This window comes from Lissotriton vulgaris, chromosome 6 (genome assembly GCF_964263255.1).
Source record: "Lissotriton vulgaris chromosome 6, aLisVul1.2, whole genome shotgun sequence".
In the NCBI taxonomy this organism is placed as follows: Eukaryota; Metazoa; Chordata; class Amphibia; order Caudata; family Salamandridae; genus Lissotriton; species Lissotriton vulgaris.
Window position 1 is genome coordinate 210,329,311 of NC_141694.1, and position 24,331 is coordinate 210,353,641.

General features: G+C 44.5%; 1 protein-coding gene across 2 annotated transcripts in view; it reads left to right on the plus strand.

Annotated features, from left to right (window-relative positions):
• Positions 1-23,891, plus strand: part of CD2AP (CD2 associated protein) — a 630,446-nt gene extending 606,555 nt beyond the window's left edge. For both annotated transcript variants that reach the window (XM_086926250.1, XM_086926251.1), the window contains 2 exons: positions 4,404-4,467; positions 23,599-23,891. In XM_086926250.1, the coding sequence (XP_086782376.1) occupies positions 4,404-4,467; positions 23,599-23,640 (106 nt within the window). In that variant the 3' untranslated portion in view covers positions 23,641-23,891. The remainder of the gene's footprint in view (positions 1-4,403; positions 4,468-23,598) is intronic.
• The last annotated feature ends 440 nt before the right edge of the window (positions 23,892-24,331 follow it).

Below are 24,331 nucleotides of genomic sequence, written 5' to 3' on the forward strand. Positions count from 1 at the left end.
AGTGTATACCAAGATTTTTGATCTGTGAGGATTGCCACTGTATTATTTAGTGTTCACGATTTATTTCAGATAAGGTTGCTGGGATGGAGCCGTGGCCAACAGTATGGCCGGGTAGCCGCATCTTCTGCGAGCTCCACTGACCCCATATGAAATCCTATAATATCCTGCTCCTCATCGCCGTTCTCTTGACGAGATCCAAATCGAAGGGCGAGCTAAAGCTGAGGGGCATTGAGGGGGGAACCTCAAGCCATCTCGTTTGAAGAAACAGGGGCTTTTTTCGACGCCTGGTGCGACGCGTGGACTCACCAAAGATGGCGGCAGCAAACTAACAGTAGCCACAGATCACGCCGTTAGGTGGCGGCCACTGCTCTGGAGAAGTACCCTGCGGTTTGCGGGCAGTGGTGAGGAGTGTAGGCGCCACATCCAGCTTTTATCCCCTGTGAAAACGTAAGTGGAGCATCGCTTGGCGGCGCCTTGAGGGACCCTGGGAGCGGCAATCGGGCAAGGACTGGGGCGGGGTCCCGCATGCAGCAGCAACAGCTGGACCCAACGGAAGGCTGGGGAGGAGGCCTTGTGCAGCTGAAAACCCCAGCGGCAGACGAGGGACAGAGGGGCCCCGGCGGAGGGGCTCCTAACATCACCAAGACTGACTCTGGAGAGGGACCGCTTGAAACAGAGCCGCAGTAAGCGGCTAATTTACGGCACTCCGGCTGTGCTTGGCACGGCAGTCGTGGTGGCCCCCTCACCCCCATCGGACTCTGTTGCGGTTCCTAGGAGCCGCGAAGGAAAGTAATATCGCTGGGCACGGGGGACCACAAGTGTTGAGCCCGGCGCTCCTTGGCAGAACTACTGGAGGACAGATCTGGTCTTGCAGCAACTGGAGAGCTGGAGAGCTGGGGGGCTTGAAGCGTTACGGGGCCTGAGGGTGAATGGAAGTTTCACCCTCCCTGCTATATTGATTCCCCAGCCAGCAAGGCATGCTGTTATATACACATATGTGAGGTGACTCTGTTTTGGTGGAGGGCCCGTCCACCCCACACCGGCGCCCCCTGCGAAGTCTGCAACTGGGACGTGCACGCGGCGGTCCAAGGCTTGGAAGGTGAGCCTAGAAGTGCTGTGCCTGTGCGGACACGCCTATGACTAAGGCGCAGGGGGCTCCGAAACCGCTCAGGCAAGAGACAATATACACGCGGGCATGAGAACGCTGATTCCTCCATTAAATTGTCTTGAAGCACTCGCTGAGTGGAGTGCGTTTCTAAGCAGTTGGACACCGATGGTGAAATGTTTGTATGCAGCACGTCCCAGCCGCAGGAAATTGCACCGCCATCAAAATCAATGATGGATCTGGCGGGACTCGAACCAAGTCTGGCCATTTGGCAGCACAACAGCGTTTGTGAAATTAATCAGCTCTCGCATGCCTGGAGCCCACTGGAGGGCAAAAAGCATGAAAATTAAAGCTGCAGAGATATCGGAATCCGCGAAATGTCCTGCCGCGAAATGAAACCACAAGTCCCAACATGCTTAGCGAACTAGTGACACACCTGTGAGAAGAAAAGGCCCACTGAAGGGCAACGCCCCCCAAGGGTTATTGAAAAGGAGAAACATGCTTGCTTTGGGTTTCACCGACGGAGATGACTGATTGCACTGCGGACACGCCTATGACTAAAGAGCACGGGGCTCCGAAACCGGTCAGGCAAGAGACAATATACACGCGGGCATGAGAACGCTGATTCCTCCATTAAATTGTCTTGAAGTACTTGAAGTGGAGAAGTGTGGCTCAGGGGTTAGAGGCGGCAGACCCGGAAGCTGAGATCGGTCCTGGACCAGGGTTCAATTCCCTGCCTCGGCGGGTCTTGGGCTAAAAATTCCACGGACTCGATAATTCTCGCTCCGGTGCCTTCTCGACTCACGGGTTCACACTCTGCGACTCTGGGCAATAGCTTGCTTAATCTCCACAATGGCCCCTCGCGGCGGGATGCCTGACTTTCACCTTGTGGATACCTGCTGGGGCTATCACACAGGGGAATATAAGGACGGGTTCCCTAAGCAAGCGCCGGGACACCCACTGCGGGTAGCTGTGCGCTATATAAGCTCAACTACTACTCGCTGAGTGGAGTGCGTTTCTAAGCAGTTGGACACCTATGGTGAAATATCTATATCTATCTATCTATCTATCTATCTATCTATCTATCTATCTATCTATCTATCGAGAGATGGAGAGAGATGGAGAGAGATGGAGAGAGAGATATTCATATTCAAATCGAGCTTTATTTGACTATTAGTGAAATAATCATAAAGGCACATACAGACAAAAACTATTTAAAACATACCATATAAAAGTACATTCATAAAAAACTAGGTGTGCATCATCATGAATTGATCATTCGATTCTCTGGTTTAAAACCACAATTTACTTGGTCATAGACTTTCTGCAGGCGAAAACAATTTAAAACATGACTTATTAAAATACAGACGCTGTAAAAATCAGGTGGGCTACAGCGTAAATTGGCTAATCATTAGGTTCACATGTTTAAAACCGCGTATCACTTGAACATAGACTTTCTACAGGTGAAAAACGACTTTAAAAATGTAGATATAGATGCAGTTAATAGTTCATCCCCAAGCGATCGTTTGACCAAAAAAGCAGGGCGGCATAGTCGGTGAAAATAAAACATGCATGGTGGTCGGAGCTGAGGACTCATCGCATGGACATTTGATTAGCACTCTGGAATAGTCATTTCTGGCTGGGAAGCTGAGGGATCTGTGAATAATGCCCAGCCTAAATCGGGTAAGCAAGAATCTGTCGTAATCAGAGATGGCCAGTTTCAAATAGGGCTGCATCTTAGGAGAGATCAGGATGTGTTGGTGGGCTATGACTGTAATTTTGGAGATCTCCGAATTAAATCTAAGATTTTCTACAAAGTGAAAACAGCTTTGTTTAAATTCTTTCTTGTCTAAGTTGGCTAAAGTAGAAAGGTCATCAAAATATTCCTGGTGGCCCATTCTGCGTAATAAATCTCTAAAATATTGAAACCAACCAATACGAGAAACTCCATCCAGTCCGCAGCCATCAGTAACAATTTGGCGATTTAAAACAGTCTGCTCAGTAGTCCAAACACAATACCAAAGAAGAATTGGTTGCATACGGATTACGTCCGTTATATATGGTAAACCAAGTTCCATATGACAATTGAAAGTGGACACACATTCCGGAACGGCCAATAAATCTAAGAAATCTGTTTTCCACTATCTGAAGAGTGGTCACATCAACGTGACCCCAAATACCTGCCCCATAGGTTGCAATAGCACACATTTGGCTTTGTAAATTAAAAGTAATTCTGGGGCGGGCTTTTACCCAATTTCCTACTAAAATTAGTCAAGGCAGCCAAAGCCTTTAAAGATAACAATTTCCTAAAGTGAATGGCCGTTGTCCATAAGCCAGTAGGATCGAAAAAGACCCCCAGGTAGGAAAAAGTATTGGAACATTCAAGGCGGTTTTGCACAAGAAAGAACTAGGGCGCTCTTACATCCTAGTTCACATTTTAAAATAAAGGTTTTAGAGGTATTGACTGAGAGACCCAAATTTGACATGAAATTAGCGAAACTAGAAATAACTTTCTGTAAGCTAATCGGGGTGCGAGCCATAAGGACGCTATCGTCCGCATACATACAGGCAGGGAGTGGGCACTTCCCTACCAATGAAAGGTCCTGGCAATCATCCATCACAACCTTCCCTAAGTTAATGTACAGGGTAAATAGGAAGGGTGCTAGGATGCAACCTTGTCTCACTCCTCTTCAGTGATCTCACCCCCTGCCCCGTAACGAACTCTGGCCCTGGCCCTGGCCCCGGTATAAAATTCTCATAAAGGAAATGAGACTGGGTCCACTCCCATACGTTCCAAAATCACCCAAAGTTTTTCGTGGATAACTCAGTCAAAAGCCGCGGTTAAACCCACGAATGCTAAGTACAAGTTACCCCCCTTGGCCTTAGTGTATTTTCCGATTGTAAGAACCAAGTTTAAGCATCGATCAATGGTCCCCAGCCCTTTACGAAAGCCATATTGGATATTACTAATTATTTGATGGTCATCTACTTAATCCTGTATCCTGTAAATCAATGTATTTGTGTTCCTAAGTGCAGGTGCCATTCATTTCCTTGATCCGGCCTATAGTAACCTTTTGCATCTACAATTACATCAGGCTTCCCTATTAAACAGAATGTTTCTGGCCGGTAAACTCGAAACCTGCATATTTTTTCTTATTTTTGTATTTAGTGAAGTGTCTGGTTTCAATTCTTAATGTTCCTTTCTGGTTGTACTACTTATTAATGTTGCTTCTGGTTGTACTACTTGTTATGGTTTTCAGTTGCTCGCATTTGCAAATTGTGTACTTTCACATTTCAGGAAAGAACTGGAAAAAATAAAGAGAGATTTAGAAGAAGAAAAGTTCATGAGAAATATTTTAGAGGTAAGTTGATTTGGTTCTTTGGAGACTCATTAGTTATTTAACAAGCAAATGGCTGTTTACAAATTTATGTGCATATTACTGGCAAGATTTTTGGCAATCCGTAGATCAGAACGGTACTATATATTATTGTAATACCAAAGTCAGTCATTCTCTCAAAAACAAGTAACACAACGTGGTAGAAGTAGTATACCAGCAACATCTCTACTGTGTGTGAAAAGCAACTATTATAATAAGTATAATGTAAATTAGTAGATTTGGTAATGTGTTCTTGTGTCCATGTAATTACTTACCAAATTGTCCTGCCCCAGATTTGATCTTGTTGATGTAGACTTCCACCAGTGGTTTTGAGCTGCCCAGTGATTGCCCATTTTTGGCTTGGGGTTGCATCAGAGTTGGAGGGACCCTGAAAAAGCAGATTCTCCATGCTGCAGAAATGTGCTTACTCTGTCTGTATGGCTGGCGAGTGTTGATGAATGCTGGCATTTGAGATATCATCAGTGATGTCATGAGTGATGTAATATGTGACGTCATCAGCAGTGCATTGCGGGCGCGCGAGTTATAGTTGGCTTAACTAACTATAACGGGGAAATTTCAATGGTTTTGTATGAGTGAAATGTCCACCTAACTTTAACATATGGTTTTTTCAGTGAATTTCTAAGGTTTTGTAAATGATCATTTTTAAATGTATTAATTACATTTTTTATACTGATTTACTACATTGTTTTAAAGTATTTATTTTTAGATATTTTATTTTTTAAATTACATTACATATTTTTAATATAAATTGAATTTTTTTTTAAAAAAATATTGAAAATGTAATTTTTTTTAATTTTATGTATTTTTTTATTTATATATATTTTATATATCAGGCAATGATATCCTATAGAAGGAAATTCAAGTTACTGGTAAGTACGGTTTAAATTACTTTTCAGGATCAGTACTGGCTGAAAGATGCAGCACTGAGGTCTCTCCTGATAACAGGTGAGTAAATCTGAATTCGTAGTTCGGCTGATTTTAGAGGAATATTTTGCTCAGTAGTGAAGGAAGGGGGTGGGGCCTGAGATGACATGTGTGCAAACACGACCTGTGCCGCGTTTTAAGTTGGGGAATTAATTCCTCTCCAGGCCAGTGGTCCCTAGGGGCCAACTAGCCCACCAGGTACCTCCAGTATGCACCAGGGAGCTGCGGTGCAGAGAGGTGTTCAGAGACCACACCCCTTTTTACAACACTCTGCAACGCAGCTCCGTGGCGCTTACTGGAGGTACCTGGTGGGCTAGTTGGCCCCTAGGGGACCTCTGGCCCGGAGAGGAATTAATTCCCTAACTTAAAACGTGCCGCAGATGGACCGGCATAAGGCTCCTTCCGTGAAGAGCCAATCGGACCGCATTTGCTCATTGCGGTGGTGCAATCCCCCCCCCCCCCCCCCCCCCCGGCAGAGCCGCCGAGTAATTTATCAAGTAATTTATCAAGTTTCACAGGTGCTCAAAGCTGTAGGAAGCACTCGCCATCTGCTTACTTCAGTAACATCAGGCTGCAACACAGTCCCTCCTCTGCACAAGATCAATTGCTTTGCCTTACGCGTTTCAGACGTTCACTTTGTCCTTGTTCACAGGCTGAGCGACAAAAAATAAATGGTAGAGATTTAGGATAACATCACCAGTTCCTTTAATTACCCTCAGTTGCGGGGTCACATGATCACACTTTAGCATTCTGGGATCCGTAGTCTCTAACACCAGAGTTCATCATAAAACTCACTTTGCCAACTCAAAATTAATACAGTTCAATACAGCCATTAGTGGCCTTCTCGTACATGGCAGACTTTGCTGCACATCAATAAACGCCCCACAGATGGACCGGCATAAGGCTACTTCCGTGAAGAGCCGATCGGACCGCATTTGCTCATTGCGGTGGTGCAAGAGCTGCCGAGTAATTTATCAAGTTTCACAGGTGCTCAAAGCTTTAGGAAGCACTCGCCATCTGTGGGGCGTTTATTGATGTGCAACAAAGTCTGCCATGTACGAGAAGCCCACTAATGGCTGTATTGTACTGTACCATTTATTTTTTGTCGCTCAGCCTGTGAAGAAGGACGAAGTGAACGTCTGAAACGCGTAAGGCAAAGCAATTGATCTTTATATATATATATATATATATATATATATATATATATATATATATATATATATATATATATATATATATATATATATATATTTGAAACCCTTCCACAAAAGCAGAAATTGGAGTCGCACAACTTCACGGTTGATGATGGCATTTATTCAAGGAATGCATGATTGTTCAATTGTCCCAATGCATTTCGTCCATTTCACTCTGCCTTCTTCGGGGGAAAGGTGCTGCAGACATCGACGATTTCGGCCTTTGGGTCACAGGTGATTACTTGAGCCTTTAATTAATTGCCTTCGGTGGGCGTTCCACAATTCAGTTCGCAAGGTATCCTGGTCTCCGTAGGCTTGGATGTCTGTATTCAAACCTTGAGTAAGTTCCGTGATTTCACCACACGCCTCTTTAGTGCGCGATGGGGACCCAAACCAGGCTCCAGTGCCTGGTGGCAGCCTCTGCCCTTTAAGCTTCTCGCTGGTTACACAGACGTCCTATTGCGGGCAGACATGGTGCGCTTCTTTGAGGTGCGTAACTCCGCGGCTGGACGAAGCCGAATCTAACATTTGAAACCCTTCCACAAAAGCAGAAATTGGAGTCGCACAACTTCACGGTTGATGATGGCATTTATTCAAGGAATGCATGATTGTTCAATTGTCCCAATGCATTTTGGCCATTTCACTCGGCCTTCTTCGGGGGAAAGGTGCTGCAGACATCGACGATTTCGGCCTTTGGGTCACAGGTGATTACTTGAGCCTTTAATTAATTGCCTTCGGTGGGCGTTCCACAATTCAGTTCGCAAGGTATCCTGGTCTCCATAGGCTTGGATGTCTGTATTCAAACCTTGAGTAAGTTCCGTGATTTCCCCACACGCCTCTTTAGTGCGCGATGGGGACCCAAACCAGGCTCCAGTGCCTGGTGGCAGCCTCTGCCCTTTAAGCTTCTCGCTGGTTACACAGACGTCCTATTGCGGGCAGACATGGCGCGCTTCTTTGAGGTGCGTATATATACTACCATTATAAAGAGAGAACTTGCACCTTTTGAGCCAGGTAAACTCGAAAACCACACCACCAATCTGAACACCCAAGACATCTTAGAAAACCTCAGGGCAAGCAGAAGGACATAGGCTACATAAAAATAAAAATAAAACGTTGTTTAAAGTATTTAGAAATAAAAATAAAGTAGTCCCTTGCAAGTAGCGCCGGCCGCGACGTATGCGTGAGGGAAGTAGCGTCGTTCACGAGCAACAGGAAGAGCGAGGACATGAGCGCTGGGGGGAGCGTCTGCGTGAGGGGAGGAGCGGAGTTCACCAGCAACAGGAAGAGGGGAGAACATGAGCGCCGGGAGGAGCTGCGGAGCGACGAGAAGCGGAGGAGCAGTGGCAGCGCGGGGAGGAACAGCGGATGAGGTAGCTGACAAGTGGTCAAGCAGTGGAGAGGTAAACACTCCAGCGTAGGGAGGAGCGGCGGATGAGGTAAGTCGGGGGGGGGGGTTTACAAAGCTGGGGCGGGAGGCGGGCGGGAGGCTCAAGGCGCGAGGCGGGAGGCGCTATGCCCAATATCGGGGTGGCGGGCGGGAGGCTCAAGGCAGGAGGCGGTATGGCCAATGTCGAGGCGGGAGGGATGCGGACTGGGCAATGTCGGGGGGGGGGGTGCACAGAGGCTTAAAATGCTGCCCCTACTGTGTGTGTGTATATATATATCTATATATCACGCTTTATAAGTAATGGAAATCATTATGAAATAAGAAAATTGAACTAGCATGTAAATATGATTTGTGTTTGAAATGTTTACTATTGGACAGCAATAAGGCCCATCCAGGGCTAGATTAAGCGTCGGAGGAGACTTTGTGTCTGCTATTGGCAGATTAAGCCCATATAGGGCTATAATGGATTGTGTTTGTGTTTTAAAGAACAGCGAGCGATTTAGAATATGTAAATTCATAATGTATCTGCCTTGTAACTAAATGTTTAGTGAATTGCACGTTACAAAATGGCCGCGCTATTCAGCCTAAGATTGTTGGTCCTCTTTTTATGTCCATGGTAGTAAGCATGTATAGCTTAAATATCATTGACAGCTGCGCCAACTGTGTAACAATTGACAAAGGCGGAACGCCGAAACGCATCTTGTTTATGTGCTGAGGGTTTCAAATAAATATCTATTGGAAACCACCCCGCGAGTGCTGCAGTCTGTAACAGGTTAGACGATCTGTAGGATGCTTGGAGCTGAATAAATATGACGGGTACACCCCCGTTATGCAAGCACCCGCTCGTGAGTGCGGAAGGCAGATATATATATATATATATATATATATATATATATTTTTTACCACAGCTTCTTCTTTTCTACGGGTTCGTAGACAAAGACACGGCACAGCAACAGATGGTTCCTTCATGTTTTTTATTTACACACCATGTGCAAAAGAAAGTGCATCAAATGGACGGTCTACGCGTTTCGGCTCCTGCCTTCAACTGGATATATATATCTATATCTATATCTATATCTATATCCTACTGGCGGTCGCCAGTAGGTAGTTATAGTTAGGATTGTTTTCTATTGGAAATCCGCAACATTCTATTGGGAATAACTTTGGCGCCGGTTGAGGAATCTGCCTGTAATTTTCCTTAAATTTGCCTCGCTGCGCTCCGCTCCTTCCCTGAAAGTTTGGGGGGATTCGTGAAGCTTGGGCCGAGATAAAAGGGGAGTCCCAAAACGTGTTTTCCCCATCTTAATTTCCATAGGGCGGTTGGACTCACTTTTAGCCCGAACGGCTGAATGGATTTCCACAAAACTTGGCAAAATTGTAGGGACTGGTAGCCCGATGTGCCTTTGCTATGTCTCAAGATATGTGCTCCAGTGGATTTTGTGTAATTTAGGTTCAAAAAAATATATATATATGTGGGCGGAGCCTAACCACACATCTGATCTGATTGGCAGTCAGCACTTCATCCAAGAAGCGTTGGCAGCCATCTTGGGACCAATATACATGATAGCACCTCATTAAAAAGCATTGTAGTTAATAAAGGGTTTTAGGACTTTAGTTACATTATAAATCATTTGTTGATGGTACCATGCTCATTTTAGGAATTGTAGTGTGTTCTAAGGTGATTTTACCATGTGAAAAAGCCTTCTGCTGTGATATCATGAATCATGTTTGAAAGAAAACTAATATATCATGATTTTCCCACAGTGGTTTGGAAGGGGATCTATAAGCTAAACTGAAAGCATATTTTCTGTAAATTCACATTATCTTTCTCAGTCATGTGAGAATGAAGTCTGACATTCTCAGTAAAACATGTACATCCAACAAGGACAGAGACTGTCAGTTGATTCCTTTGTGTTCTACTGCAGCCTCCTAGAGTGTTCTAAAGAACAACTAGAGCGCTAACAGTCCTACTTATTACAAAGGTATGGCAAACCTGAAGCCATCATGATGGGAATAAAGTGGTAACACTTAAAACATTTAATTTAAAAAGGAACAAAATGAGGGGGTATATTATGCCATAGAAAGTATTATTAGTGCTGCAGAAAGAAAAATTAGGGCACATTTTGAGTGACTTCTCAAATCCTCTTCAATTTCATTAAAAAATTCTGAGATACAGTCTCCCAAGATGGCCACCAGAAGCAAAAGAGCCTAAATGTAGCCCAAATATCACCCAGATGTAGCCCAAGTATATCCCAATGACAGAATGTCCCAGAGTGTTCTAAAGAACAACTAGAGCGCTAACAGTCTTACTTATGACAAAAGTATGGCACACCAGAAGCCAGCTTGATTGGAATGAAGTGGTAAGTCTGAAAACATTTGATTTAAAAAGGAACAAAATGAGGGGTTCATTTTGCCATAGAAAGTATGATTAGTGCTTCAGAAAGAAAAATTAGGGATCATTTTGAGTGACTTCTCAAATCCTCTTCTGTTTCATTAAAAAAATTCTGACATGCAGACTGAAACATGCACTTTGAATACCAGTAGCAGACTTCCCTGGTGGGCAGTAGCTTTACTACAGTGATCTAATGAGCAACTAGAGTGCTAACATTTAGAATTCATGGCAAATGTGTGACACATCTGAATGCCTTCTTGATGGAACCAAAGTAAACAAGCATTGAAAATGCAATAGATCTCGCCCTCGTTTAAGTTAAAGCCATTCTGTTTGTAATGAGGTGGCTTTTTAGCGTTGCTTTTATTAGTGTTTTTTAAACTTTCATGTAAATAACATGCATCTGTATGCATATATGTATATGTATACATGTATTTATATAGATATACAGATTATATATGTTTATATATATATATGTATATATATATATATACATACACATACACATATATATATGCATATGCATTTATATATATATGTATGTGTGCGTGTAGAGAGGTAGCGGTAGAGAGGTAGAGACTAGTAGAGAGAGAAGTAGAGAGGTAGAGAGTGAGTAATAGAGAGCAGAGAGTGTAGCAGAGAGTGTAGCAGAGAGTGTAGCAGAGAGTGTAGCAGAGAGTGTAGCAGAGAGTGTGTAGCAGAGAGTGTGTAGCAGAGGGTGTGTAGCAGAGGGTGTGTAGCAGAGAGTGTGTAGCAGAGAGTGTGTAGCAGAGAGTGTGTAGCAGAGAGTGTGTAGCAGAGAGTGTGTAGCAGAGAGTGTGTAGCAGAGAGTGTGTAGCAGAGAGTGTGTAGCAGAGAGTGTGTAGCAGAGAGTGTGTAGCAGAGAGTGTGTAGCAAGAGTAGTGGTGAGACTAGGAGAGAGTGAAGGAGAGAGTGAAGGAGAGAGAGTGTGTAGGAGAGAGAGTGTGTAGGAGAGAGTAGTGGAGAATATTCCAAAGTTTGGCACAGCACCACTTGCACAATAAGTCCAATCATATCACTTAGAGTCCTTATTGAAGCACTGAATCTTGGTGTATATTCAAATGCTTTTATTTTCCTTAAGTTTATGTACCACAGCCAGCCGAAACGTTTCGTTCTGTACAACAGAACTTCAGGGCATTCTTATTTCCTTCAAGTTATGTCGGTATCCTGTTGTCATATAACTAAATATTTCTTCCAAATGTTAGACGAGACGTAAGTACATTCTTATTAAAAGTGACTAGGTATTAATTTTACCCACACAATTCGGGCAGACTTGAGTAATTTATAGCATTCTCAAAGTCAGTCTTTCAAAAATTCCAAAGTATAGGACATGATGATCCAAATCCAAATGTTTCTCAAGAAAAGTAATTTTCAATCGTTCGGAATATCGGTGTTTGGGCAGATATGACCCAGGGACCCCCAGTATGCAAGGGGAATTAGTCCCCCCTCTGCAAACGCGCCACTGGCCTGCGTTGCAGGGAGGTGTAAAAAGGGGCATAGCCTCATTACACCTCTGTGCAATGCAGCCCCCTGGCGCATACTGGAGGTTGCAGGTGGGCTAGTTGGCCCCCAGGGACCCCTAGTATGCAAGGGGAATTAGTTCCCCTTCTTCAAACATGCACGGGGGCTGCGTTGCAGAGAGGTGAAAAAAAGGGTGTGGCCTCATTACACCTCTCAGCAATGCAGCCCCCTGGCGCATACTGGAGGCTCTTGGTGGGCTAGTTGGCCCCCAGGGACCCCCAGTATGCAAGGGGAATTAGTTCCCCTCTGCAAACGCGGCAGGGGGCTGCGTTGCAGAGAGGTGTAACAAGGGGCATAGCCTCATTACACCTCTGTAATGCAGACCCCTGGCGCATACTGGAGGTTCCAGGTGGGCTAGTTGCCACCCAGGGGCCCCCAGTATGCAAGGGAAATTAGTTCCCCCTCTTCAAACATGCACGGGGGCTGCGTTGCAGAGAGGTGTAAAAAGAGGCGTGGCTTCATTACACCTCTCTGCAATGCAGTCCCCTTGGCGCATACTGGAGATTCCTGGTGGGCTTTCAGGTCTTATATAGTTAGGAATTAGCATTAAAAAACCTTTGAAATTCACTGAAAAAAACATAGGTTTCAGGCCTTATATAGTTAGGAATTAGCATTTAAATAACCTTGCAAATTCACTTAAAAAACCATAGGTTTGAGGCACTATATATAGTTATGAATTAGCATTTACAAAACCTATGAAATTCACGGAAAAAAACATAGGTTTCACACCAGTTATAGTTAGTTGGAAATTTTACTGACCTAAAACAATTGCAATTCCCACGTTATAGTTAGTTGGACTCACTATAACTTGCGCGCCTGCAATGCACTGCGGATGACGTCACATATTACATAACTCATGACATCACTGATGACACCATCCAGTGAATGTGTGTCTTTCTGAAAAATAAATGTTTTATATATGTATATGTAAAGGTCGATGGAAGAACAAATGTTTAAATAAGTGTCTTAATGGATGTTTTTTTAAAAAAAATTGATTGGTTAACTGGCTTATTAAGTGTATCTTAGTGAATACATATATTAGCGAGTATTGTTTAAATATTTAAATGTTTGTATCAGTGTTTCACTTTGTGTATAAGTGCCTGCATGTGTTGGTGAGTAGCTACATGTGTGTGTATATGGGTTATTAGATGTTTTTTTAGTATCAGTATGAGTGTCTGTATGGTTTTTTTAAGAACCGAAACAAAAACAGGGAATGGAAACTGCTCAACAGGAGCAAAAAAAAAAAAGCAAATTAGGGCTGGGAACGGCAGTGATGGTTCTCCAATGCTCGAACCATGAGCAGGACACTTTGCTCCCCATAGGTAAGGAGTTGATTGCAGTATCTGCATCTCAGGACAGCATTGTTAACCCCTTCAGTGCTCATGACGAGCTTAGGCTCGTCATGCAGCACGGTGCTCGTGTGCTCATGACGAGCCTAGGCTCGTCATGAGCCGTGGAACGCTCACACGCGGGGCTAATTTCCCCGCTGTGCTGAGCGTTCCATTGCGCGGGTGGGTTCATGACGAGCCCAGGCTCGTCATGAGCACACGAGCACTGTGCTGCATGACGAGCCTGGGCTCGTCATGAGCACAGCGGTGCCGTGCGCGGCCCCCCCCCCCCGCACCGCGGGGAAATTAGCCCCGCAGTGAAGGGGTTAAAAGCAGGATGAATATTTGGCACGAGCTCCTGCGATTGCCCCCTCCCAGAAGTAGTTGCTCCTCCGGTGGATGTAGAGGCCCATCACTGGGAACCTCTTGTGCCAGAGCCCTGACACTTTCCCGGGCAAAATTCTGGGGGTGCCTCCTCTCCACATGCCGGATCATTGTAAAGTTCCCAAAAGAGTATTTTTTTGGGGGGTTACCCCGTGACAGGACTTGTTTGCAGATCCTGCACTCCACTTTTGGAGCATTCACCTTTTTCTGGTTAGGTGGTATTTTAAAAAAATTCCAAATGAAATGCTCCTTCACCTTTGGCTGAGGAGGCTCTTCATTGCAGGCTCTTCATCACTGCTGGATTCTCTGGCAGCCATGGTAAACCAAGAAAGATCCTGGAGCAAAAAACAGGTCTTTCAGTCACAAAAGTGAAAGAAGAAGCGAAGGAAATGGGTGGGGATTTCATTCTTTGTAAAAACAAACTGTTAGCAACCAATGAAAAGTGTTATTTTAAGGTCACATGACTTGACGCGCTGACGCTGCGCGCACCGGAGCGCTTCCGGGTGCGCATACGCGGCGCGAACGTAGGCGCTTCCGGGGGCGCACACGCGGCGCGAACGTAGGCGCACACGCGGCGCGAACGTAGGCGCTTCCAGGGCGCATACGCGGCGTGAACGTAGGCACTTCTGGGGGCGCTTACGCGGCGCGCCGAAGTGACGTCTTGATAGTTTCACGGAAATGCAAAATCATTTTCATTTCCTTATTAAAAAAAACTGCTTTTATTTGTATGGTACGAAATGTTTTGCGTTATTATTTACTTTTCATTCATATTTTTTTCACGAACGAAAGTAGCGCTCTGGGTGCGCTTTCCGGAGAGCTTACTGGAGCGCGCACCCAGAGCGCCCCAGGAAAAAAAGATTAGAAAAAAAAAAAACTTAAAAATTACACAAAACCGCAAATTTAAAAAAAAAAATCATAGGTTAGAAACTCGATATAGAAAGGAATTAGCATTTAAAAAAACCTATGAAATTCACTGAAAAAACCATAGGTTTCACACCAGTTATAGTTAGGAATTAGCATTTAAAAAACCTATTAAATTCACTGAAAAAAACATAGGTTTCACACCAGTTATAGTTAGCTGGAAATGTTACTGGTGATAGCAGTGGTCGCAGCTCATCTGCGCAGGTTAGGGATTTCAGTCTTCCCCTACCTCAACGACTGGTTGTTGAAGGCGGGCTCGCCCCAGACAGTCGTCAGCCACCTCCAGACGATGGCAGACCTCTTGCACCAGCTGGGGTTCTCCATCAATGTGCCGAAGTCACACCTGTGCCCCTCTCAGAAGCTCCTTTTCATCAGAGCGGTTCTCGACTCGGCGCAGTTTCGGGTTTACCCACCCGAACAGCGGGTTCGGAATATACGGGCTCTGATTCCAAGCTTTCAGCCTTTATCTCGAGTTTCGGTCAAGTTGACACTGCGGCTTCTGGGGCTGATGGCTTCCTGCATGCTTCTGGTGCATTACGCCCATTGGCGGATGCGGGCTCTGCAGTGGGACCTGAAGTTTCAGTGGGCCCAGCATCAGGGCAACCTGTCCGACCATGTCCTGATCTCGGAGGGCACTGCGAGACCGCTGCAGTGGTGGCTCACGGACCGCGATTGGGTCAGCTGCAGATCCCTCTCCCTTCCCCAACCTGAGCACGTAGTTGTGACTGACGCGTCCCTCCAGGGCTGGGGAGGCCACATGGGAGAGGCGGAGATCAGAGGCCTCTGGTCTCCGGCGGAGTCCCGGCTCCATATCAACCTTTTGGAGCTGCGGGCGATTCGTCTAGCACTGAAGGCATTCCTCCCCTCTGTCCGAGGGAGTGTAGGGCAGGTGTTCACGGACAACACCACCTCCATGTGGTACTGCAACAAACAGGGCGGGGTGGGGCCGTGGACCCTCTGCCCAGAGGCTCTGCGCCTCTGGCAATGGCTGGAACATCAGGGCGTGACCCTGGTGGTTCAACACCTGGCAGATTCTCTGAACGCCAGGGCGGACGAACTGAGCCGCCGGTGCATGATGGATCACGAATGGCGTCTGAACTCGGACGTGGCACAAGGTCTCTTTCTGCAGTGGGGAGAGCCTTGGTTAGATCTATTCGCCACCGAAGAGAACGCGCAATGTCATCAGTTCTGCGCGTTGAAATTTCCAAGGCGGCACTCGCTTGGAGACGCTTTTCGTTGTGAGTGGAGTGGCGGTCTTTTGTACACCTTTCCTCCTATACCGCTGCTGCCCAGAGTGCTGAAGATCAGGCGCGACCGGGCACAAGTCATCCATGTGGCTCTGGACTGGGCACGAAGGTACTGGTATCCCGAGCTACTCAGTATGTCAGTCGATGCCCCGGTTCGTCTGCCTCTTCAGAAGGACCTTCTGTCGCGGTAGCAGGGGACAGTCCTCCACCCGAACCTGTCCAGTCTCCACCTCCATGCTTGGAGATTGAGTGGCGACAGTTGAGGCCATTTGACTTGCCTCCTGAAGTCTGTAACATCATTCTGGCAGCCAGGCGTCCCTCCACAAAGTCGGTATACGCCTGCAGGTGGAACAGATTTGTGGCATGGTGCACAGCAAAGGCTGTGGATCCTCTCTCTGCCCCTCTTTCTGAGGTTCTTCTCTTTCTTCTTTCTCTTGCCCAGCAGGGCTCTACTCTGGGCACTATCAAGGGCTACCTTTCTGCTCTTTCAGCCTTTTTGAGGCTGCCTGATCAACCTTCTTTGTTCAAGTCCCCTATTGTTAATCGATTCTTGAAAGGCATCACACATACGTTCCCTCCTGTTCCCTTTGTGATGCCTCAGTGGGACTTGAACTTGGTTCTTACTTTTCTGATGTGCGCTCCCTTAGAGCTACTTCACAACTGTCCTCTCCGTCTTCTTACATTGAAGACTGCCTTCCTGGTAGCCATCACCTCTGCCAGGAGAGTGAGTGATCTCCAGGCTCTATCTTGTAACCTCCTTTCCTTTCGGTCCATCCGGACAAGGTTGTGTTGCGGACAAGGCCCTCTTTCCTGCCGAAGGTAGTCACTGCCTTCCACATCGGGCAATCCATCACCTTGCCCACCTTCTTTCTGCCTCCGCATCCCTCGAGAGAAGAAGAGAGGCTCCACCGTCTGGACCCAAAACGTGCGCTCTCTTACTATCTGAATCTCACACTCCAGTTCCGGGTGGATGACCAACTCTTTGTTGGTTACGTGGGCGACGAGAAGGGAAAGGCGGTACACAAGCGGGCCATCTCGCGGTGGATCATCTTGTGTATCCAGACGTGCTACTCCTTGGCTAAGAAGGAACCTGTTGGTTTGAAGGCTCATTCCACACGGGCCACGGTGACTACCAGTGCCCTGGGCCGAGGAGTGCCCTTGCAGGACATTTGCCAGGCAGCTACGTGGGACTCGCTGCACACGTTTGCAAGACATTATTGCCTGGACAGCCAATTCCGGAGGGATGGCTTCTTTGGCCGTTCTGTCCTCCAGGACTTTCTGGTGTGATTATTGGTTCGCAGACTCACCACCGGGGTTGGTATTGCTGGAGTATCTATTCTAAGGTAAGGAATCTATCACTAGCATGTCTCTTTCAGATGCGCAAGTTACTACTTGTGTAACGATATATCTGTAAGAGACATTAGTTGGTGATAGATTCCTTACCGACCCACCCATCCTCCCCGTTCTGCGAACCGATATCTAGGGTTAGGGTCATCCCCTTTCAGGGCCCTAGTTTCAAGGCACCAGTGTTGGTTTTTAGCATAGCTCTGTGTTTCTGGCACGGAAAAGCTGTGTCTAAGAACTGACGTCAGCACGCGGAGGCAGCGTCTAAGTACTCCGACGTCATCACGGTGCTCACGACGCCGACGGCGGACGCGAAGCCGCAGACGACACCTACAGACGCGCAAGGGTACTACTACTCAAATTTCCGGATCCAGTCTGACGCCTGGGATTATTCTAAGGTAAGGAATCTATCACTAACTGTCTCTTACAGATATATCGTTACACAAGTAGTAACTTGTGCAATATGTACATTTGTTAAGCAGAACAACTCTTTATATTTATAAATATAGTTATTATACACATTAAGCAATACACATATATAGGTACACATCTATGTTCCAAATAAATTATTATATGTAGACGGATATGCTGTATATTTATGTTTGAGTATGCTGGTTATGTGGGGGAAAAGCCAACATTTGAGTAGTCTTTTGAAGATAAGGTAGTTATCATTGGATCTTATGTTTGAGATTAAAGAGTTGCATAGTTTGGCTGCTTGGACAGAGAAGGATGTGCAACCTAGGTTTTTTTTTTCTTGTATGGTGGGATTTTAAGGCATGGGGCCAATCCACAGCAAAGGTCGTTTGTTGAATGTATTATTCCTTATGAAGAGTGGTTCTTTTCCGCTTTGTGGGCAATACAGAGTAGCTTGAATGTGGATCTTCTGTAGGGCCTTCAATGGAGGGACGATGAGAGCATGTGGCTTTATATATAAGAGTTGTCAGGCAGCAGATTCTTGAATCCCGTTGTAGTCTCTTTATAGTTGTTAAAGATGATCTGTGGTAGTCTATTGGCGTAATCAAGTTTTTGACAGGACAAGAGATCGTAGCCTGCACTTTGTGTGGAAATCCGAGGTGGGGGAAGGTGCGTCGCAGAGTTTTTATAGTAATGAAGCTTGATCTTGCTAGTTTGTCCACTTGGGTATTCATTGATAGCTTGGAGTCCATGGTAATTCTGAGGTTTCTTACTTCCTGTGATAATTTAGGTGGTGTTCCTCGATCGCCAGGCGACAAGTGGGTCATATTTCTGTTTTGGAAGCATTCAATTGGAGATGGCTCCATGTCGTCCACTGATGCCACTGATCCACAGCTCAGAGGCAACTGAAAATTTGTGAGTTTCTGATGTCTTTTGGGCTTTCCAGTTTAAGGAGTATTTGTGCGTCATCAGCATAGTTATAACATCTGAGGTGAAATTGATTGATCAGTGCCGGCAGTGACTTTATGTAGATGTTGAAGAGCTTGGGTGAGATTATAGAGCTTTGAGGGATGCCTGCTTTTGTGAAGTACTTTTTAGATGCGAAAGGGGGTATAGATGATATTAGTTCTGTTTTGAAGGTAGGATGTGATCCAGTCGAGAGCAGTCTCCTCTATATTGGCTTTCTAGAATCTTTGTGTTAGAGAGTTATGGTCAACTGTGTCCTACGCAGCTGAGAGGTCTAAGAGAAGTAGTGCAGCAAACCCGTTCCAGTGAACTGTGTTTAGGTTGTCCCAGACTGATTATGTGCCTCTTCCTAGACGGAATTCTGTTTGAAAGTCAGAAATGATGGAATTATCTGTAGTGTTCTGGGTTAAGCAGGTCCATGTTTTTATTTAGTAATGGATGTATGTAAGCCTTTTTAAAATCTTTTGGAAATATTCCTGTAGTTAAGTAATTGTTAATGATTCTTCTTACTGGTGTGGCAGTAAAGGTAGTTAGGAAAATGTTCTTGAAGGTTTGTGGTGGACATGGGTCAGAAGGGCTGCCGGCATGCTTGCTTGCTTTGACCAGGTTAATAAATTCATTGTATGATATTTGTTATAAGGAATGGAGAGGCTGGGTTAGCGTACTCTTCCTTTTTTGGGGGGTATGGGGTGTGGGGGGGGGGGGGGGGAAGGTTGGTGCTGGTTTCTTTTCTTTGTTTTAACCCCTTCGATGCTCATGTCGAGCTCAGCTCGTCATGAGGCACAGTGGAGCTGTGCTGATGACGAGCTGAGCTCGTCATGAACAATGGAGTAAATGACGAGTCAGCACAGTGGGGGGAAATGCACAGCAGCGATGTGGTTAAATAGAAGTCCAATATGTCTGCTTTGGTCATGAAATGTTTTGCCTGTTTGTGAATTCTTGAGCAATGGGATAAGCTCCTTCTAGGCAATTTGGTTTACAAAATTTGGTGCGGATTTGATGGAATTTTTTATTTGCACTTTTAGCATTTTGAATTCTGTATGAATAATATTTTATCTTAAGTATTTTTGATTGCTGACTTGTATAATCTGTTGAGTTTCTGTAGGTGAAGTTTGACTTGATTAGTGTTTGTTTTGTGCCAGGTATGTTGGAGATTTCTAATTTGCCGTTTAATCTCTTTTAGCTCTGTATTTCTCCAAGGTTTCTGTTTTCTTTTGGTCTGTTGTGTTATTTTTAGTGTGTTACAATGTCGATAGGTGGATGCATGTAAGATGGTTTTAGGTGTGGTGCTTTGTGTTTTATGTTGGAAAGCAAGCAGATGGTGATCTGGCCCTTGACTGGAGTCATCATTTGAAAAGTAACTGGTTCTGTATTTACAAAAATGACATCTAGGATGTGTCCAGGGATGTGTGTGGGTTTGTGGACGATCTGATGTAGGTTCAGTGCCTCTAGGCCACTGATGATTGTTTTTGGATAGCGTATATTGGGTTTGTCAAACCAAGTGTTTGGTCACCAAGAATGCATAGGTTGAAGTGTAGCGTTATCAGGTTTGAAATTGTGTTCAGATGTGTCTGGGAATGTTGCATTGCTAGGTGGGGGTCTAGAAAGGGCAGGAAGTTACCGGAGGAAGATGATGTAGGGTTGCATCGCGTGAAGAGGGCCTCACAACCTTGTATGGAGACATTGTCCGCTCTAGTGATATTTAATGTTTGTGTGAAAACCTCCTCTTTTTGCCTGTATGATATAGTTTGACAAACTAGAGGAATGGCTTCATGTAACACTGGAGCCATGTCATCTGCCAACCATGATTATGAAGAGTAAATCAGGTTGTGTGTCAGTAAGAAGGCCATATATGTGATGCTTGTTTTTTAGAGTGATCAAGGATTTTGTTAGTAGGCAGTTCAGAGATTGTCCTTTGGTGATGGCGCGACTTTGTTTTGTAGAAGAGTGAGCAGTATTTGTGGATTTGTAATAGGTGTCATTATTGCTGGTATTAGCTGTATGAGGATAGCAATAGTGTAGCTGTTCTGTATTGTGTTCATCGTCCAGCTAGCTAAGAAGGTATTTTGGTGGTTCTGCGTGTGTAGGTGGTGGAGATGGTGGTTGAGAGTGAGTTGGTGAGCTGTTTCGCTTTTGTAGAGTAACCTTGTTGTGCAGTAGACATGAAGGTGGGACGTTGTGTATAGTGGCTTGTTCCTTATTTTGTTTGTATCTGTTTAGGGTGGAAGGTGTACGAGTTAGGGGTGGTAGTGCAGCATGTGGATTATGTTGTGAGGTTCTAAATTGTCCAGTGGATGAGAGGTGGTTAAAAGAGTTGCTTGTATGTGTGTTAGGTGTGGGGGGGGGAAATAAAGCTTGGTAGTGGAGTTGGTTTAGGGTGTGTTTTATTTGTGTAGTCAGGAAGGTGCGATTGGGTGTATGTTTCTAGTTTGTGATGGAAAGTATTATGATTTGTGTGTGTGAGATTTTGTTATTCTGGAGTGTGTTATGTTTTTCTTTTGGTTGGTTGATTGCTTTATTTCGATATGCATATATCATAAAAGCATTACAAAAAAGAATATAAAACAGCACATCGTGAAAAAGACTACATTTAAAATAGAGAGATAAGAGCAACAGTTAATCAGAATAAATTAATTAAAAGAGAATTAAATTGATATAGACAGTCTTTTGAGTCGGATCAACCAGGCCCATTTTAAAAATTTAGATACGGCACAAACAATGGAAGGGGTTGTATCAGTTAGTAAAATCCGAAGGGCCACCAGGTACTGACGAGTGCCCAATTCTCTGCAGAGTGGTCTAAGCCAATATGATCTAGGGCGCGCATAGTCCGGGCATTCAAAAAGAAAGTGTGCCACAGTTTCAGGTCTATCAGTACATAAGGCACAATGACGTGATTCCTGTTTAGACACATTCCACCTGGAACGGAGGTCGGCAAGGGGTAAAGTCCCTAGTCTGAATTTAATGTAGAGCCCGGTCCATGGCAATGGTAATTATGTCCAGATAGGGCTCAAAGGCAACAACGTCTTTTATTTTCAAATAAGCTGCGGTGGCGTTGCAGTGACGCTGATTGCTGATGAGCTTGGCCGAAGCCCATTCCCAGTATAGTTTTTTTAGGGACTCCTTTGGGGGAGCTGAATGGTTGGACCAGCAAGACCCCTAGCCTAGGTCCCCCAGTAGGTGTTTGATGTCCCTGAGCCATTTGATCTTCTGCCAACCGTCCGAACACATCACTTCTGCCAGCCCGTCTGCATCGGATTTTAACTCCGGAACCCTCCATAAGCGAGCCCAGAGCAGAAGAGGACGGAGGCGGGCCTGGTCCTTGATTGATTTGCAACCCGCGTCCATTAGCACCGGGATAGTCGGGGTGCTCGTCGGGATGGCAAGGAGGTCCTTAATGAATTTATTTTCTGCCTTGGTCAGGGACTCCATGTTGCCTAAGGCCCATAGTTCGGCTCCGTAGAGTGATGCGGATACAGCTCGGGCTTTATAGATTTTTCTTTTGAGTAGTGAGAAGAGGTGATGTATTTGTTTTCTGAAAAGTTGTATGTAAAGTATTGTTGGTAAGTGGAAGCTGCAAGGTAAAGGGTGTGGTGTGGTGATGTGGTTTGGAAAAGCGTGGATGTGGTGTGTAAGTGGATGAACAAGAGTTACTAGTGTTTGTGTTACATTTGAGTGCTAAAATAGGCCATATGTGTCGTGGAGTGTAAGGGTTGTGTGAATGTGTTTATTTGGTGCAGAGAATAGGAGGGTGCTGGTGGATGAAAAAGTGGAAAGCTGATTAGGTTTGTACGTGACAAAGGGGTCTGTTAGAAGTAATTAGTGAGTCTGAATGAGATAGTTAAGTATGGTGTGGGTTTGGGTTATGGTTGTGATTAGTGGATTGGTTATGGTATAGGGTAAAGAGGTATTTTGTGTCTGTGAAGGTGCAAATGTGTGGAAGTTTGGGATAGGAAGGGGTGGTTTGTGCGTTTTGTTAGTGGGTGCTGATACATTAAACGTGTATATTTGCTGCGAGTGTGGTAATTTGGTTGTGGAGGGGGTAGGGTGGGTGCTGGTAAATGGGGAAAATGTGCAGCATCTCTGGCCTTAGGCCCGACCGATAGCTAGATTTGTGACATTTCTGTATGTAATATCTCTATCTGTGTAATATGATCCAGTATGGCCTTCGAGTGGTTATGGTGCCATCTTAACCCCTTCGATGCTCATGACGAGCTGAGCTCGTCATGTAACGCAGGTTTTTAAAAAACTCAGCGCACAGCGGGAAAACCGCTAGCGCGCATGAGGTTAAACCAGAAGTCGGAGCAATTTGAAAAAGTCACCAAAACCCCAAGTTGGCAATATGGGACGATGTTATTCATGGTTGATGTCATATTTATTTTTTATATTACATGTATATTTTGGGACAAGCATTGATTGAAATTACATTTTTTAGACTTTTTTACTCTTCTTGACTAAATTGTTAATGGTGAGGGTCAATGGATGTAGGCAATTCTGTGGCTGCAGCGTTTGCCGCATAATCATGGATTTACTTCCTTTGGCACTTAATTTTCTACATAATTTGCCACTTAATTTGTAAAAATTTGCATATTTCACCAAAAATGTTGTTTTAATCTCAAATGTTTATGGATAAAAATAGTAAGGGGCATGTCACATAATTTGTAATTTTTGTTGCATACTGGGTGTAACCTTCCCGCATAATATGGTCTCCATGCCACACAATCCTAGTAGACTTGACGGTTTTAAACCTCTGCAGTGTGGTTTGGGGGGCTTTGTTTGATTATGATAATGAAATCCGTAATTCTTAGGTAACTGAAATATTTTCCATATTTCATGGTTCCCTGTAAAGCGTTTTCTTTGTACTATAAAAGCAAGCACCATAACACATAACGTTTCTGAATATATATTTATATAGATCTATATATAAAGATATCCATCTATATCTATCTATATATAGATAGATGTAGAGAGTTTGACTACTCATTGAAGTATGTTAAATAACCTGTAATTACTGATGTCATACTAACTTTGCTTTTACTCACAATGTTTCTGCTTTCAGATTGAAATTGAAAAGCTGAAGAAGTTAGTCCAGTCCACATGAAGCATCCAGCGTTCCTGATTTTTCCAGGAATCCGAAAATTGCCTATGTGTAGCAACTTGCTGTTGCTTTAAGAGATTAGATGCAGTTTTCCGCATTGTTAGAACATATGATTACATGGATACAATATCTTAGTAGAGATCAAAGGTTTGGTTTTTACCAAGAAATGGGGCCTTATTTCCTACTGTGCTGGAATTGCAAACCTTTATTTTAGGTTTGCTCGATATTACTACTGAAACTATGTAAAAAGAAAAGGAAATTCTTAAAAGATTTTTATTAAATACTTAAAATGCAATTTTAAAGAAACCTGTACTATAAAATGGATGTTAAAAATATATATATATATGTATATGTACCTTTACAAGTAATGCATAACATAGTCTCTGGGGAAGGGGTAGAAGAGGCGAGAAAACCTCATAGCTGATACTTTTCCTGTACATGAAAAAGTAAATATAGGATCATATTGTTTGTATATTTTTTTATTTTAGCATCCTCGCCCAAGGTTACACACTGTTGTGCCTGTATGTCTGCAGTGTAAGTATTAATACAATGCTGTTTATAGTTGGGATTGCATACAATAGGAAACTGTTAATGCTGGAAGCAGATAACATGCCTATGCATAGTGGTATTAACTAAACTAATCTAATTAAATAATTTTTATTTACAATATTTCCACGTCACTTGCACTAGAGGA